This window comes from Carassius auratus, chromosome 40 (assembly GCF_003368295.1).
Source record: "Carassius auratus strain Wakin chromosome 40, ASM336829v1, whole genome shotgun sequence".
NCBI lineage: Eukaryota > Metazoa > Chordata > Actinopteri > Cypriniformes > Cyprinidae > Carassius > Carassius auratus.
In genome coordinates, this window is record NC_039282.1 from 1,681,438 (window position 1) to 1,700,671 (window position 19,234).

At 38.3% G+C, this 19,234-nt stretch overlaps 1 protein-coding gene across 1 annotated transcript in view; it reads left to right on the forward strand.

Moving 5' to 3' along the window:
- The window catches only part of rsrc1 (arginine/serine-rich coiled-coil 1), a 127,676-nt gene extending 110,771 nt beyond the window's left edge, over positions 1-16,905 (forward strand). Inside the window, exons 8-10 of the mRNA XM_026225902.1 lie at positions 12,497-12,600; positions 13,453-13,563; positions 16,488-16,905. Coding sequence (XP_026081687.1) covers positions 12,497-12,600; positions 13,453-13,563; positions 16,488-16,580 — 308 coding nt within the window. The 3' untranslated portion in view covers positions 16,581-16,905. The remainder of the gene's footprint in view (positions 1-12,496; positions 12,601-13,452; positions 13,564-16,487) is intronic.
- The last annotated feature ends 2,329 nt before the right edge of the window (positions 16,906-19,234 follow it).

Here is a 19,234-nt window from a genome sequence, read left to right on the forward strand (position 1 = left end):
CCCGTGTGCATGAGAGAAAATCAGACCAGTGACCAACAGAGAGCTGTGTTTAATCACAGACATTTGCTGAATTTGATTGAATCTCCACTGCAAACTTAATTAGAGGCCTGATTCAATACGGATTATCTGGTAAATGGCCCCTAAATATGATAACTATTGCCTAATTAGTACTTTTTTAGGTGGAAGTTGCATGTTACTGAGTGTTTAATTGGACTTTCCTATTTGCCAAGATTTAAATATTGTGAATTTTGGGATATTGTGTTAAAAGTTGTGTGTATAGTGAAAAGACATACGCTCATTGGGTCTTTGCCATTCATAAATCCCCTCCTGTTGCCTCATGGGATAGTGAAATGTCCATCTAATGCACACTTGTAGGTCACCCGAGTAATTTTCACCTACTGTCTGCTGTTTTATATATATATATATATATATATGTCACCTTTTCTATATTCGGTAGTTCAATAAAAATTTGTCAGGTAAAATTAGGGGTGGGAGATATTGACAAAAATGAACATCTCAATATTTTTTTTCAATATCTCGATATCGATATTCATGCGATAATTTTTGCAATCCTTCAAAGAAATGTGTGCAAACTGGCAAAGAAGGTCGAGTTGGTCTTTTGACATACTGCATTTTACATATTATTGTAAAGAATTACTAGTATATAAAGATATGGGACATTATTGATTTAAACATGAACCAAGTTACTGTACTAAATACTTGTTTTAATACAAGAACAGTGCTTTTTCAGTACAATATATGTACGTAATTAACTTTGTGCTTTGCAACAGTACTCTTAATAGTAACAGACTAACAACGTCACTACCTCTTTAAAAAAAATGTGTTTTGCAAAATGTAAACTTAAGAACACTGTAATCACGTAAGACGTCAGGGGCACTGAGACATTATAGGCAGTTCACCGTATTAATCTTTTTTTTTTAGTTTGTACTAAAAAAAAAAAAAAAAAAAAAAAAGTTTTTTCTAGAAGATAAAAGAAGCCCTGTTTGTATTTGGAGACTATTCCTGTGGATCTCTTGGGAAAAATGTATTGCATCTTTTGGACTCATCATTATACAATGCAACTTGAGGACGCCACAGACATTTAAGTAAAACCTTTTAACTTCAGACTTCAGTTTTCCAAAAACAACGCATATTTTGCCTTTTCTAGCAGCTATTTTATTAATCGTACATCAGCTTTACTCTTTAAATTTTTGGATTGTTGCTTCAACCTAAGAAACGTCATAACACACAGGTAAAAACTCTGTGGTTTTATTGCAAATTAGTAGCAGCTTACTCTCATGCAGTTGAAGAACGATCGTGATTTTGTACAAAAAAAAAAAAAAACCAATACAGTCAAACAAACCCCTACATTATTAAAATCACTACATATAATTGTTGAGAATGATATAGTGTGCGTTATTTGTTTTCTCTTTAACTTCCTTTAGCTCTTTTCATGTTTGGGGGGGTCGGATTGTACAAATTATGAAATATTCGATATCCCAGTTTTGCATATCATCCAGACAACAATTTGGATATTATCATCTAACTATATATCGACCACCGCTAGGTAAAATTAATATTTTTATTTTGTGCTTAAGAAACCAATGGCTTGGGTGGCAATGTTTTTAAAGTATAGTGCCTGCTTACAGTACGAGTGCATTCACTTATCTAAAAAAAACTCCAGTTGATTTCTGCTTTTCCTTTAGGGGACACTTACTAGTTATTAGATTTGCAAACCAGACATTAGTTATTGGATGTTTTTTTGTGTGTGTCTGAAATCTACATGCAAAAATTCAACAAAAACAGCCTCCTTTGAGAAACAAGATTGTGTTTCTAGAAGCTGCTAAGGGTCAGAGGTAAAAAGAAATGTGTGAATCAAAGTTTATTTCTAACATCATCTTACGGGTGAGATTCATCAATGCAAGCCCAATGTAACTGTAATGCTGAAGTAAAATGTGTCTGTCATCCAAAGGAATGCGTTTGTGTACTCCAGTGATTAGTTATGCATGGCTTATAACTAGTGAATCAGTATTGTAGACCCAGGGGAAATAAAATTGGCAGAAAATCAGTGTGAGAAGATTTAATTATCACGCGGAGACCTTTTCCGTCGACCGGTCCACTGAACTCAAAAAACCTAATACAACCGGACATCAGCCTCCTCCTTATAAATAGTTTCCCATGCAATCATATGCTAAGCAATTACTGTTTATTAATTTTTCATGCAGGTTGAACATAAAGAAACAATAGTGCTTTGCGCAACCTTTCATTCACCAGTTTTGACACATGACCAGTGTTTGCAGCTGGAATCTCTCTCTAAATGCATGGAGAACTACTCATCCAGCTGTTCTCCTGTGCATGTTAAATGATGGATGATTGACAGCCGTTCCTCCGTTCTGTTATTGGTGTCAGACTAGCCAAGAGCTGCACTGCTAGAAATCTGTTCTTGTTTTGTTTCATTATTCTATAATATATGCACATTTTGTTTATCGAACCATTTTACCATCTCATTTTATTTTGAATATCAAAACTTAACATTAAACTTCACTATACTAAAAAATCAATTACTGATTATTCAAGTGTGCACACAGGTGAAATAAAATTATGGAATTGGTGTAAATATGGGGTAACAAATATAGTATAAAACACAATTTAAAGACAGCAGAGGAGAGGACGAATGGCCAATAATTTGTGCTAAAAAAAACATTTTCTCCAACAAATGCACACTCAAGCATCTTCCAATGCAAACTTCACAAATAACTGACAGTCATGTCCTACATCTGATTTTCATTTATAAGCAATACTAAGGTTCAGCATTAGTGTACTCCTCCTCACTCTTCAGTTACGTTCACGTTCAGTCTCTGGCAGTATCCTGGCTCTCTTGACTGGATCAATAAATCAGTGAGTTGCTGACTCAAGAACAGCTGCAGTCGAATCAGTTTGATTCACTAATGAATCTTTCAGTGCAATCTGTGAACTGAGCCAACAGGTTCTTTGGAAAGATTCAACTCGTTCATGAATCAGACGTGGCTCTAGAGTCTCCAGTCTCTTCAGTTCAAAGTAATGAGGAACGATATGTTTTAATGAAAAGTAGTAGAGTAAAAATTAGAAAATAGAAAATAGAAAACTACCTACTTGAAAAACGTACTTACTGCATCTATCCCATGTTCATATGATAACCATTCAGTTTGTATATTTGTTGAGTATTATTGACACAGTATTTTTATTTCTGTGAAGCTTGTCTGAGTAAAGGCTTCATTACTTATTTCACATGCATGTCCACTGTTAGAAATGTGCTGATAGAGGTTTGGGAGCTCTGTAAACAGCTGTTTGTGTTGCACATGTTCTCATGGGAGCCTGTGTGTTTTAGGGACCATCCCACACACACACACACAGCACGGTCTCACAGAATGACTTCATTAAGCGGTGCTCATGGAAAACTGTTAGCTTGTTATATGCTGATACGTGAGAAGGTGTGTTGGCCTGTGTAATGTGAGACAGTGTGTATGTGTTTATGTTGTGGGACAGGGAGGAAATCCTCGGGGGGGGGGGGGGGGGGAGTGTTGAGCGTTGCATGTGTGTGGTTGGGTCGTTTGCACCTCATCAAGTCGGGACTGGTGGTATCGGACACACACCGGGAACAGAGCCTCACTGATGGGGTGCAGGATGGGTCACTCTGTGGTCGACCAATCGTCAGTGTGACCAGATCTTTAGACTCTGGATATCTATGATTTGCTTCTATTATTATTCACAATATGTGTTGTCACTGTAGCTGATTTACTTTTACTGGAACAAACGCCATCGATTTTTCTGTTTGCATGTGTAATCACGATTGATCTAGGGCTGGGAAACATTCATTTGTGTGATATATATTGTATAATAAGTGATAATAATAATTAAATATAAATGTAAGTAAAATAAAAATGTTACATTTTGATTTAGCACTACTAAAGTCATTTTTTGTATATATTTTCTCAAGAAAAAAATATCTTTAGAAAGTGTGGTAATAAGTATGAATTTTTGTTATGCTGAAAAGATTGATCTATAGATTACAAAAATCTCTGTACCAATATACAGTATATACATATAATAATAATAATTATTATTATTTTTATTATTATTTATTTTTACAGGTAATTATATTAATTATGTGTTGTGAAAAATAAATGCAAAAAAAAAATACTTCAATGTAGTGAACTGAGAGCTTTCAAACACTTCTGAAAGGCACAGATAAATGTGACATTTCTCAAAATGGGTTCATGTAAATATTGTTTTGCATGCAAAAATTTAAATTAAATAAATATAACAGATGTTAGTTCACCCATAAATTTCTCACCCTCAATCAGTCTTAGGTGTATATGACTTAATTCTTTCAGACGAATCCAGTCGGTGTTATATAAAAATTGTCTCACAAAACAAAAAAAACTTGTTTTGGTCAAAATTATAGATTTCTTAAAAGTATTTTTATTTTTTATGGCAATATCATTAGAATATTAATTGAAGATCATGTTCCATGAAGATATTTTGTAAATTTCCTACTGTAAATATATCAAAACTGAATTTTTGATTAGTAATATGTGTTTCTAAGAATGTAATTTGGACAACTTTAAATTTTTCTCAATATTTGTATTTCTTTGCACCCCCAGATTCCAGATTTTTAAATGGTTGTATCTCTGTCAAATATCATTCTATCCTAACAAAGCTTATTTACTCAGCTTTTAGATGATATATAAATCTCAGTTTGAAAAATTGACACTTGAGACTAGTTTTGTGGTCCAGAGTCACAATTGTCTCTGATCTTTCGTGCTGTTTCATGGCACTGAGCGGGTGTTACATGCATCAGTCCTAAAGAAGTGAAATAAAAAGCGTCCCATCCTTAAAGAAAAAAAGTGTCAACAGTTGTACGTGGAAGCAGTTCCAGGAGCATGACGTATGGAGGTCGGCGTTGAGCATGAGTCTTGTGAAAACCAACGTTTGTTAACAGGAGCAAAGGAAGCAAAGTTTCCTTACTTTAGCAAAGGAAAACCAGTCTCTTCTTGGTTTATATGAAACTTCTCTGACATTCTTCTTTACAAATACTCATTTTGTACTTCTAATTAGTGATCTTTGTTTTGTTCTCTCCGCTGCGTTTCTGCATTCATCACTTATGAGCGGTGCATACACAAAGCACACCTCATACGTCATTCCTTCACAACTGCTTCCGTGTACAACCGTGAGCTCAAGCTAAATTAAAATGATTATTACATTTAAATATGGTTATGCTTCTTGCAAGAAAGCATCAATTCGCTACAGGAGGACTTTGTTCACCCCCCAGAGCCATGTGAGACACTTTTTTTTTTTGGATGGGCGCTTTTTATTTCACTTCTTTTGGACTGATGCAATGTAACAAGCCATTAAACTGCTTGAAAGACCAAAGACATTTTTTTATTTAACTCCAACTGGATTGGCCTGAAAGAAGAAAGTCATATACACCTAGGATGCCTTAAGGGGGAGTAATTTATGGCCTGATTTTCATTTTTGGGTGAACTAAGCCTTTAAGTTCACTTAAATTAGGTGAGTTAAGGAAATTAAGTTATCCAATTATAATATTAGTTCTGTGATGCCAAAAGAAAGTTTAGCGAGCCATGACTAAATTTAACTGTAATGCTAAATAGAATTACAAATGTTAACCCAAAAATAAAATTTAAAAGTGAAAAACAGTCAGTTTAATAAAGGCATCAATATAATTGATTCTAGCCATCATTCATGGTAAAAAGATGTCATAAACAAATATTGAAAACATTAATTTGGAGAAAATGAATTTCTGGTTATAACTTTCAATATTATTTGTGATTAATATTGATAAATTACAGAAACCTGTGGGATTATTTAATTTATTTAACCTGATGGGGAATCTTTACCTAGTATTCTTTTCTTTTTTTGATATAAAAGGAGCATCAACAGTTGCTGTATGTTTTGTTCAAATCTCACAAACGGTGAAGTCAGACTCCTTTATTTGCTCTCAATAAAGCAGAGTGCAGGGTTTAAATACTCTGGGGTGATTTGGCCCAGACAGAGGTCACCGGGGCACTGTTCTTAATTAGCTAAATGAGTCCGTCTGCATTGTGGCAGTGACCTTCTCTGCAGTCAATTACGTGAAAACCACCGTCTGAGTTACACTACAGCGCTGAGAAATAATGCTGATCACACATATCTGGGAATCGGATTGGTTTGTCTGGCAGATGAGAATGAAGGAGAGTTACAGTCTCGTGAATGGAGAGGCTCTTAGTCCGTTTTAACTCGGATTACATCATTAGTGCTTTAAAGGCTAGCTCCAGTGACGTAATCAGTCGGGTGTTTCCTTATGTTTGACAGCAAAACCTGAGAATACTGCACTTTTTCCCTTCCTCATTCCTTTATACTCTTAATTGTGCTGTTTACACATCTGTGCTGTATCTCTCTCTCTCACACACACACACTCACAGTAAACAGAGCTTTGCTTTGTCACTACAGGTTTTATTTGTTACGGGTCAGTTCTGACATCATAACGGGAACCTTATAGATGACGTTTGCCAGTGTGCATTTGTATCGACAAGAACTGTACATTATTTATACCAAAGAAAGATTTATTAATAAATCATGGATATGTTTGTTTGAGCAGTAACTAATGTTAATGTATGCATACTACCTCTGGCATTAGGCAAGAACATACATCTGTCATTGTTTGCCTGTGCAACAGGGTTTTTGGATAGTCAAGTTAAGTCTCCATCTCTCATGTAATGCTGTGTGATATAAACTGTTACGATCTCGATCTTTTGGAGCATGCACACAGCACCAAAGCAATTGTAGTCTGAATAGCAAGTATATTTGATGGACAAAACTGAGCTACAAATGTCTAAGTCTGTTACTCTTTCTTAAACTGGTGTTTACATGACATTTCAACTTGATCATCTGTTACATTAATCTGTATAAAACTTGTAAAGTGCATGTAAATGAGTGGTCCTCTACATTTTGGGCCCCCCGTTTTCCACGATGATATTCAAAGGCATCATGGTTTTCCAGTTGTTTGTGATGTACAGGAGAAGGATTTGTACGTTTTTACTCACATTTTCTCCCCTCGGAAATATTCAGTCTTGTAGATGACACTTAAGAAGTGAGGCACATTTCAGACTGCGTCTTGTGAAGTGTGATCTGCTCCAAACCTGGATCGGTGCATGTTACTAGATGAAGACGCTGGCCATGATTGCAAACTCTCTTTGTTTATTGAGATCTCATTTGTCAGACAGAGAGCCGAGAGGGTATTAGTTAGTTAGCAAATATTGACATGCCACTTTGTTCTGGGAACTATCAACTGAAATCAGCAAATCAATGCTCCTAATAGCTGCTCATTACGCACTTGATGTATTTTCAGCTTTAAAAGTCAATGCAGTCAAGGACTGTTCCTCGACCAGAGCCCTGATGTGTTGCTCATGCCTGCTGCTGTGTTTAAAGACATCTTCTCAAGCGTTGCATGTGGAAATCTTCCAGTCTTTTAGGAGGCTGTTTCGCTTGAACGAGGTGTTTCTTAAATGTCTAGTGTCTCACTGACATGCTGTATTTAAAAACAATCAATGGCAGTTTTTGCTGTCAGACGTGTAATTAAGTTAAAGCAAGGTTTCTTCTGTGACACGCATGCTTGTGTGATGGAGATCACAAAGACTCGAGCCGTCTGTAGCGCCCACACAGAGTCAAGCGGCGTTCGTCAGGAGAGGATCTTCATTTAGACACCAGATCTTCCTAGATAAATAAAGACAGTGTTAATGGAAGAGGGGCGAGTCGGATGCGTGTCAGGGGTTTGCCCAGATAAATCATTAGATGAAGGTTATTGGAAATGCAGGGAGATAAAAGACTGAAGAAGCCAGTAATTGCCTTAAAGATCAGACTACAAAGCATTAGCCCGGCTTTTACAAGGCCAGTCGGCAACAAAAGAGTCCTAATTTATGAGCTCAGCGTAAAAGAATAGCATAATTGCATTAAAAATGAATGCTAATGAGGTCTAAAATTGGGGAAGGTGGTTATTATGAAAGTTTGTATTTATCTTCTTTGGCCTGAATGATGGTTAGCGGCTTGATTAATGGCTTAATTTCTATCAATTAGCAGTGCCAGAAATAAATAAATGAATCTATCCACCGAGCCAGGGCTAAAGTGAGGATTGAATTACACATCGTCGCTCGATACTGAGGTCGGGCCGGGTTCCCAATGGTTTATCTTGTGTGTTTAACGATTAGTTTAGCTTTTTGCGTGTTTGAGAGTGCACAAGTATGTTGATGCATGTATTTAATGTAATGCAAAGTATGTGCAGTAGGGGGCCTGGAGTTAAAACAGAAACTCTATAATAGTAAACACAGCTGGTCTGCAGGTTTCTCCGTGTATTGTACTGTGTTTTCTTGTCTCTATGAACTTTTCATTCTCAGTCAGTGCGGTGTGATCATTAGGTCTTGTTTGGCTCTCACTTCTGTATACACGGCCGTTTGAGACGAGCACCTGATGATGGCCAGCTACTGCTTTAATTATTCCATCAGTGATGAGAGCCGCTGTGATTTAGCTCATGGAAGTAAGGCATTGAATTATGGGAATGAATCAGGCGTTCACTTTCCTCTGATATCCTTGAGCGTGGTGCTGCAGTGGCTTGAGTTGTTGAACATCGCCCTCTTCTGCTGTTCTCTTGTTCCTGTCTGCTGGAGACGAGCTTTCCTTTGACTTGAACACGCTTGTAAAGAAGAGAAACTTCTACTGAGAGTGTTTCAAGATGCTGCACAAATTTCTTCACACCTAAATATGCATTCATTCATGTTTAATAGAGAACGGAGTCAGTTTAGTCCTTCAGGATGGCAGGGAAAGACAAGCATCAGAATCATATCTTCATCATGTCTCTCTCGGTCGGTGGAGAAGACTGCTATAAGACTTGTGTAACGCAGCGACAATGGCTCTAAATTAATTTTGTGGATAATGTGTCAGTATTAAATGTCAACTTTGACCTGGTCTTGTGCTGATCGTGTCTCTCCGACAGTGCTATCGGTTTTCTGCTATCGGCTCGGCACAGGCCCCTCTCTAAAAATCCATTATTTGAGCTTTTCCTATGAAATACATATCTTTCCTCTCTGACATCTGACAAACAGCATATGGAAGTCATTGTATCTACCAATAATGTGTTTGTCAAAAAGCATGAGGCACTAATGGAAGTCCGGACAAAGGATAGGTTGTCACTGATATATCTGGGTGCATGGGCTTGTGTGTTTGTGTGTGTGTAGCAGTCATTAAGATGTCACACACACACACACAGGAGCAGTAATAAGTGTGTGATTGAGAGCCAGTGGACTGCTGTCATCTTAAGGACGGTCTGTAGGCTCCTAGAGGATATTGCGCCTCTGTTTGGCTGTGTGTGTGTGTTTTTGGGAAGCCAAACTGTTGTCACTATGTGTGAAATTGTTTGTCTTATTTTATTACAAGTTTGGTTCCAGAGCAGGTGTGTCATGACATCATCAGTTAGCTCTGACACGTTTGTGTGTGTGTGTGTGTGTGTGTGTGTGTGTGTGTGTGTGTGTGTGTTTGTGTGTGTGTGTGTGTGTGTGTGAACTTAGTGTCAAATCAAGGTCTATGTATATTATTTGAATGAAGCTAGATATTCATAAGAATGAGTGTTTTGCTTTAAGGGAAAAAAAAATCAGCTGTTTGCCAAAAAGAAATTACAGTGCTAGTGTTTGTTCATGAGCCTCATAAGACAAACACTAAAAGCTGAGTGTGTGTGTGAGAGAGAGAGAGAGAGAGAGAGAGAGAGAGAGTTAGCAGACTTAGCAGAGAGAAAACCAGAGCAAATATTCATTTATTCATTAATGAGCAGAGTGAGAAGATGTGTTGTGACAGTTCCTCCCTGGCAGTTAATGGATTCAATTAATTCCTCTCATTAGCGCAGGGATCTGTGTGTGTGTGTGTGAGAGAGAGAGAGAGGGCATGCTTCCCACCTAACAGTGTTTGTTTCTGAGCACTTGTGTGGCTAGAGATAGGATTGTGGGTGAATCTGAGTATCAGTAATACATTGTGTTTTATGTTTTAGGAAGTCTTAAATTAGCAGGATCACACAGACAGCCGTGCTGATGTTGTGAATAACAGCACACCTGTGACTGTAGGTAATCTCGGCTTATAGTTCAGAAAACAAGGTTTATATGGAGTAGCTTTAATATTAGACACAATATAGCCAGCTGCTCTTATTTGTGTAAGTAGTATCAAACAGTATCAGTAATTTTATTAATTTTTTATATGTAGAGTGAGTGAAATTTGCATATGAATTCATAAAAGATCGCTTTACAGTAAAGAACCTTAGAATTTATTTATTTTCTTGAAATCTCCTTGAAATTCTGTCTCTTGATAATTGTGCAGGCAGTGCACAGCCAGCATACAGATATTCTGTTAAACCACTGATCTCTGTATGAGACCGGACTTACTGGTTCACTTTAGATATTCTGCTAACTGCAGTAACTCTCATTAGAGTATTTGTGGACTGTAAGTAGAACAGGTTGATAGAGTTGCACAGTAACTTACAGTCAGTAGAATGTGGAATATCAAAATAAAACGTTACCTTCTAAACTATCAGCAATCGTTGAAGCCATTTAGTGTTCATATTAATAAGCTGAACCACCAGAGGGCATCAAAGAAGGACAGCTGATAGCTTGAATCAAAATTATAAGATGGATATGACAAGAATATTTCTGTATGTTAGTATGCAGGACAATTCCTGTCATTAGCATATGTATCTCCTGATATGATTATAAGGAGAAACTAAATACAATATACAGAAATACCGGAATAAGAGCCTGATACTAAATTTGAGTTTGTGTCCCATGCATCATTTTGTTCAGAGCATGCTTCACATCTTCAAGCCAAACACAACGCTCCTGAATGAGTGTACTCATCCACCAACATCCACTTCACAAAACTGAAGAAGAATTGAAGAGCGACTGACTGGACAAAAACAAATTAGTTTATTAGTATTTTTTTTATGTAATTGCTGTTTTACATATTGTTTAATTAGGTAAATTTTCCAAACCAACCAACTCATTCCAATATATATATTTTTTTTTTTTCTTAATACAAATCAGTAAAGTTACAACAGAACTGCATAAAGCACAGTGAATACACAATGAACTTGTTAGAAAATATAAATCTGTCTTCAGAATAAATCAGCTGATCTGGTTTTCACTTCAATGCTGTGATGAACATCACTGGCTTTCGCTTTCATTAACAGGAACAATTCTCAGCTATTAAATAGATAAATAATCATTTGCATGCTTGGCGAGTCTGGAACCGTATAGAGAGACTTCTGATTTAAAAGCTGTGTAAGGTTGAGTAATGTTTACTCTGGTGATTTCAGAAGACTGTGAGGGATGTGTGCACCGAGTCACCAAGAAATCGAAATGGACACTTTTTTTTAAATGGAATATTGCATTGTGAGCCAATAGATTCTCATTGGACCAAATTAAATCTTTTCTTCATGTAAGAAGCAGTTTTACTGTGATTTACCTCACAGTTGGGAAGTAAACAGGATCACAACTTCCATTTCATGCAGACTGTAATTACTGATCCACATACAGTACAGACCAAAGGTTTGGACACAGCTTCTCATTTAAAGAGTTTTCTTTATTTTCATGACTATGAAAATTGTAGATTCACACTGAAGGCATCAAAACTATGAATTAACACATGTGGAATTATACACATAACAAAAAAGTGTGAAACAACTGAAAATATGTCATATTGTAGGTTCTTCAAAGTAGCCATCTTTTGCTTTGATTACTGCTTTGCACACTCTTGGCTTTCTCTTGATGAGCTTCAAGAGGTAGTCACCTGAAATGGTCTTCCAACAGTCTTGAAGGAGTTCCCCGAGAGATGCTTAGCACTTGTTGGCCCTTTTGCCTTCTGTCTGCGGTCCAGCTCACCCCTAAACCATCTGGATTGGGTTCAGGTCCAGTGACTGTGGAGGCCAGGTCATCTGGAGCAGCACCCCATCACTCTCCTTCTTGGTCAAATAGCCCTTGATGCCTTCAGTGTGACAACACAATTTTCATAGTCACGAAAATAAAGAAAACTCTTTGAATGAGAAGGTGTGTCCAAACTTTTGGTCTGTACTGTGTATATATATATCAAACTAAAGATGATCTTCTGAGACCAGCACCAAACTCCTAGACGGTTTGTCTGTTCGGACTTGACTAGTAGTGACTACAGAGGACACCAAACACAACTGTCAAACCAGTCTTATTTTCTTGTGCTGTGTTCTTGCTTGTTTGGTCGGTGTGTTGTTCTGACAGTGAAAGGGATCGGGACACAGCCTGCTTCAGTGTGTCATGTGCACTTCATGTGTCCAGTAGACAGACACCGATATCCACTAAAGTGATGTTTGTTTTCCTCTTCCGTGGTTTGTGACCGTCTGACCTGTCCCGCTGACCTCTCGTCTGTCCACTCACCGCTCTGTTTTCTCTTCCTCTAGAGGAAGTGTCTCTGGCCGAGCAGGTGAGGAGGATAAAGGATATCGAGGCCATTGAGAGCGACTCCTTTGTTCCTCAGGCTTTCAAATCATCCCGGACCACCCAGGTACATCTCTCTATTCTCTTTCCCTTCCTTCTCATATATAGATATATTCTTTTATTGTATTTCTTTTCGCTGGATTACTCTCCGTCTGTCTGCTAATGAAATGATTGCCATTCTATTCTCGTTTGGTCTGTGGCACATCGGTGGGCCGTCGTTCACCCTGAATCCGGTCCGCCAGCGTTCACATTCACCGCTCAAATCAGATTACTAACAAATGCTCACAGATCTCTGTGTCCTGAGACAAAAGGTGGCAGCTGAAATGAGTCTGTATGATAGATGACAGCTCTCCTGTGCTGATCTCAGGTCTGTCTGTAGGACTTCAGCGCTGCACTCACTCACAGCAAACACGCAGGACATTCTTTGGACAAACACAAATACATTCATTCACGCACAATTGATTTTTCAGTACTCTCCAGATAAAACCTCACTTAACAGGGTTTGGTGCACTACACGTTAAACACAGGAGTGTGCTTAGCCCGGATACAGATGTTATAAAGGACAAGAGTGAGCTCTGTTATCATTATACTGCCCTCAGTTCAACATCTCTCACACTGAACTCAGCTGCAGATAAGTGTTTGCTCAACTTTGCTGTGCTTCAAGAATGACTCGTTATCAGCTGCAAATCTGAAGCAAGGTGCAAAAATATCTCAGTGTCTGCAATCGACTAATGTCACACAGATAAAAGAAGAAAAAACAGCAGCAAAGAGTGTGTGGCATAGTTTACCCATAAAGGAAAATTCAATTTTGAGTGGATTTGACTATAATGAATAAGAGGACTGTCTGGAATGATGGAAGGATCAGTGCTCGGTGTGATTTCTTGATGTTTTTGTAAATAGCATAACTTTTTATTTGTAGGTGACTGAAGCTGTAGAGATGAAGAACGAGGCCGAGACTATAAAAGAGGAAGTGTCCCTTCTGCCCAGCTCCATCACCTACAATGAGAGCAACACCCTGGCTCACCCGAACGTAAGACCGCTTTATCTGCTTCAGCGTATGTCAGACACACAGCTGTGCCAGACGTGAGCTGTATCTGACAGAACCTTGTCTTAGGAACATCTCCGTTTGTAAAAACACTGAAGATGAGGTATTTTTAATTGTAAAAATGCTGAACATGTTCTGTTATGGTTCGATTACAGTATTTATACCTAGCTGTAAATGAAACAATAGAAGTCTATTGAATTCCCCAGTTAAATGACAAGATAATATATATATATGGGTCTAAGACGTTAAGATGTCCGCATCAAAAGAAATGAACAAAAGTGATTTTGTGTCCATAGAAAGCACATTAAATGTAAGTAAAATGTCTACTTTTAAGGTTTCAAATAAGTTTTTGGAGAATAAAATGTCAAAATTTGGTTGAAATAATGATACATTGTCATTCAGTTTAACACCGTATTTATGCTAAAATTCAAACAACATGCTTATTCTGACGTGCACATATTAAAATATCTAAAAGAATAATGGAGCATACTAAATTTTATTGTTTTAAATTAGTAAAAAATTCTTACTGACAAATGGGCAAAACATAGGGTAGTGGTGGCAAATGTTAAAAATGTAAAATTACAACTCATTAGTATTTTGGGTGAAAGTAATTAGTCTTTTAATATGTCATAAATAGATTTTTGTTGTAAATATGCCTGACAAGAATGTTACACTCAATGACATTTTACTGGGTGTCTTCTGTAAATCAGGGGAAAATGTATGATATTTATTTTTTGCTCAGAAAAACAAAAACAAAATTGCAATTAAATAAAACAGAAAACTTTAAGAATTTTTTTTTTTTTTTGAGGAAAAACTACAACAGTTTAAAGCAGTATTAAACTTTTTTTTTTATGGTTGAACACTTTTTCGTCTTTGACCCATATATATATATATATATATATATATAGTATGTGTGCTCCCTGAGAATCAAACCCACAACCTTTTGCGCTAGTAACGCAGTGCTCCACCACTGAGCCACAGGAAGGTGTACAGTCTAAAAATGTCTGTGTAGAGTCCTCCTAAAACACAAAAACCCAAAGTGTGTGTGTTAGAATCTCAAGTTAATCTCTCCGCTTCAGCATGAAACTCTCTAATTCTTTCAAAGAAAAAAATATATATTTTATTACCATCATACATTAAATAAGAATTTTGTGTCACAGCATCTGAAGTTCCACATAATCTTCCCAAAAGGCCTCCGATCAATAATTCTCCTCTCCCAAGACTCATTTCCCCCCACCTTGTAGAAATTGCTGCACTTCTTGACAAGCCTCTCAGGGCTCTTCTTATGCAGCCTCGGTAATATTAGCAGACAGAATTTCCTACGAAAGCGCGCTCCATCTCTCTCGCTCAGCAAACTGGGTTAGGTGTGACTGATGCAGATGAGCTCGACAGGCTGATCTATTGCAGCAATATGCCCAAGGCGAGAGAGCCCTGATCACCAGCAATGATGCAATCATTTAGCCACCTCCACTTACTGTATCTACTGTAATTTCAAACCCGTTAGCCGCGCTTCGCTAGGTGCGTTAGGAGTCAGAGGAGGCTTGTTGTCGTGTCGCTGAATCGCCTACGAAACGAAAAGGCACCATACACCCTCAGTCGTGTTTCCCGGGCTAACACAGAGCCGGATGAGCGCTACGGGCGGACCCTAACCCGATGTAAATGACACGTTTATAATGCACACACACATCCGCGTGCGGCGGGATGGGAGCTATCAGTCTCCACTGCCTAGATTTGATTTGGTGCCTCTCGTGTTTTTTGGATGAAGGAAATGAGTGATGAGTGTTGGAGAAGAATCCAGAACTTCCAAACTTAAGGAACTCATGAGCACAACTAATGTGGGAATCACTCAAATTCTGCCTTTCCGCTGACATCCGAATCAACCGCGCGTATTACCCTGTCTGATGTGTTTATGATGCAATGCCATTTACACTTGCTCCAAATCTAATCGCAGCTGTCATCGTCCTATATTAAGACAACCCAGACAATTAGAGCGCAGGCTTGGAACCCATTAGAAACCAATAGGAAAGATTTGTTTCAAACGGGTTACTTTTCAGATCTATAGCATCAGGGCGTTAGTAGACCTCGGCCAAATCCAGGCTTCTTCATTCCCCTGAGAGGAGTAAACCACCAGGGGATGTGAAACGGTAGCAGACAGTCACAGATTTCCTGCTGTGGGCGCAGATTATCTGATCTCACTTCTCTCTGTAGGAGGACTCGTTAATGTTCACTTGAACTGCACAGAAACGGATCACGGCGTTTACTGTAATAATATCCAATGCATTATGCATTTATAAACCAATATACAGTTCTTAAAAAAAAACACCTCCTCAGTATACTTCAGTCACTGCATTTGTAGTTGTTAAATTTAGGTATGAGGTTTAGGATTAAAGGATCTAAAATATGGTCATGCAGAATAAAACCTGAATTGGTGCTTTATTAATACTAATAAACAGCCTATATTCTAGTCAAATGCATTCTAATAAGCAACTAGTTAAGTAATATTGAGAACTGATCCTTAAAGTGAAGTGTTACTGAATAATTGTACATAATATTTGTTATATTGATGAGTTGGTTGTCAGTTTATGTTGTTTTTCCATCACTGCTGTGCTTACAACTTAATAGTATTTGTTTCTTTTAAATATTGATCTTCCCATAAAAGTAGCCATAGATGCAGGTTTGGTCATAAAAATAAAGAAAGGAAACATCTTTATAGAAAAAGTCTTAGACCACTGGTATCTTCATTCTCTCGGCTCTCTGTGGATGATTCAGAGTTTGGCACAGTGGGGTTTGGGCTGTTCCTGTAGTGATGCTGTAGTATAATGGACGACACAAGTAAAGTTCTTTGGAAGTTCATTGTAATGTAATAGTCTGAATGAATGAAGTTAACTGGCTCTCTTCATCTCCTGCAGCTCTTCATGGATAAAGAGGAAGCAGAGAGCTTGTGGTTGAACAGACTGATCTCTCTGCGTCAGGAGAGGCTCATGGGAAGTCCAGTTCCCTGACCAGATCCAGCTTCCTCCAAACCCCTGTGGATGATGACTTACTGAGCGGAGCCTCTCTAGTTCCAGCATCTCTCAAAAAGAGCAAGTGCTCCACCTTCTGGTTTCTGTGGGGAGTCTGATCCAGAATTCAGCATGTGATTATTCTCAATCTTTGACCGATTGTTTATTTTAGTTCATACTAACTGATAATGGTAGTATTAAGGTTTTAGGAGTAATTTACACAAAGCTTTTTTTTCACTATGAATGATGGTTGTATTTAGAGTGTGTTGGGTTTTGTTGTTATTGTTTTTTCTTTTTTTTTCAAAATAAATGATTGATGATCAAACTTAGTATTACATTTTTTATAGTAAAGAATGGCTAGATGAAAACCTTTTGAGGAATTAGTGTACAGTTTCTGTCATTAAAAACTATATAAAGTAAGCAGCACTAAACAACAGTGTGAGTGCTGGTCGCTGCCTAATTAGTAACAGAAGTAGATAAGTATGAATTGTGCTTTTTAAAACCGTATGAGACAACAGAGAGAAACTATTTATATTAATGCAGTGTGTGCATGTCAAAAGATTAAATCTGATCAAATGCTAGTGACATATAAACACACATATAAACCTGATCACTTTATTTAGCAATCATGTAAACACTACGTTCAGATTCATCAATCATGCAAATGGATGGCAAAAGGGTCCATGTAAAGTACCTGTCAGAAAATGATCATAGGCTATCTCTGGTTGCAAGACCGTGACATCGGCTGTCTTTGAACATCTCTCACTGTAAGATGTAGGACCACCGTTTAGGAGCCACGATCACAGAATTTGCCACAATTGTTTTACAATGTCAATCATTCATCTGGGACAGCCAAAAAATGTGCATTGTGTCTCTTTGTCTTTTATTCAGATTAAACTTGGCACTAGAATCAAATTAAAACTGGCAAATTAAGTGAACTTTAGTAAAAGAAGTAAAAGACCTACACCCAGTGTACTTTTGACCATGCCATTGGATTCCACCCTTGGTTCAGTGGGTGGTCTTTACAAAGGAGGGAAATATGTTTGTACATGTTTGTCATGTATGAGGGATTTCCATTAGTTAGGTGTACATTTAAGACATTTTCACTTTTAATTTAAGCCTACTGGCACATTGTTTGAAATCAGTCAGTTTCATAATGCTGCTATTATAACATATCTTCAAATTAAAGAAAAGAGTCCAAAATCTAACAATATCGGGGCAAAAATGCCACTGTATGAAATACTAAAGCCTCTGTATAAATAAATAAAAAATGACAACATATTATATTTATGTTCCCTTGCTGTCTGTCACATTAGACATTGTTGAATGTCATTAGGGTCTCACTTGGGATCCCCAATCACCTCTGAGTAGTTAAAAAATGGCCAATGAGATTGGGCGAATGGCTCCACTCCATTGCTTTGGAGCCATAACTGACGGCATAAAAGCAGTCAATCCTCCATTGCCTCAAGAGAAAGAAAGGCGAGGAGCTGTCTTGGCTGGATTTCGACAGCACATTCAGTGGTGCTTCACCAGTGTGCTGGAACAGTTAACTGCAGCGTCTCACTTTTGGGTGCTTCAGTTAAAAAAGCAGTTTCTCTAAAAGAGCAATACAAAAAAAATAAAAATAAAATGTATCTTCCCCTGTGCGTTTCTAGAAGCGGTCATTTCCTTTTTGTGAATGGTTCATTTCCTCATTGCAAGAATATGACAATGGCGATGCTGTGATCACTCCTCATAAGTGGTGGATTTCCCTCTGCTGCTACTCTTGCCAGTCCCTCTGCATCACACATGACCTCTTTGCTTAGCACTCAGGGAGATCTGAGGGGGACAGTGAGAGCTATTCCTCCCAGGCTAGTTCTCACAGACCTCCCACTCCTCTAGCAGGTCAAGTGCCATCATGGTGGCCCTTCTGTCTCTTTCAGGGCTCCAGATGAGGATTATATGCCAATAGCCACATGAGGGGCTGGCGTCCTCAAAAGATGACAGTTTTCTGAGATTCCCCCTTCCAGGGTGGCTGCTAATTCAGAGTCAGACCCTCAGATGACAGTCATGCTTTTCAAGGCAGCCGCAATTATCTATCCTGAGTGGAATCCTCCACCCTGATCAGAATGTTTGCGGCTGGGCGATTTGTTTTTGGCAGTGGGGCACAATGCTCAGCCATGTTTTGCCTAAGTCCCTTTCTTCCTGGAAATGCATGAGGAGATCACAAAGTCATTGAAGGCACCTTTCACTGCTCAACACTACCTTTAACAACAGGGCTTCCAAGAGTTACTCAGAGATTCCCCAGGCTGAGGGTGCAAATGTGGTAGTTCTAAACTGGGGCTAAAGCAGGAACTGCGCATAGCAACCTACTTCATTCTCCAGGTGACCAAGGTCTCGGCGCGGGCTTTCAGCAAGACAATGTCCACCTTGTTGGTCCAGGAATGTCATCTCTGACTGAACCTTTTGGAGATGTAGGACGCAGACAAATTACCCTTTCTCGATGCCCCCATCTGACAAGCAGTCCTCTTCAGCGACACTTAAGGAGTTGAAGCAGATGGAGGCCGTCAAGCAGATCTTGCCCTGTTGAGGTACCACTGCCAGGCAATAACAGCCCTGCCCCTGGTCTGGGCAAAGATTGCTGTCTTGTTGGCAAAGGATGCATAAGAGCCTAT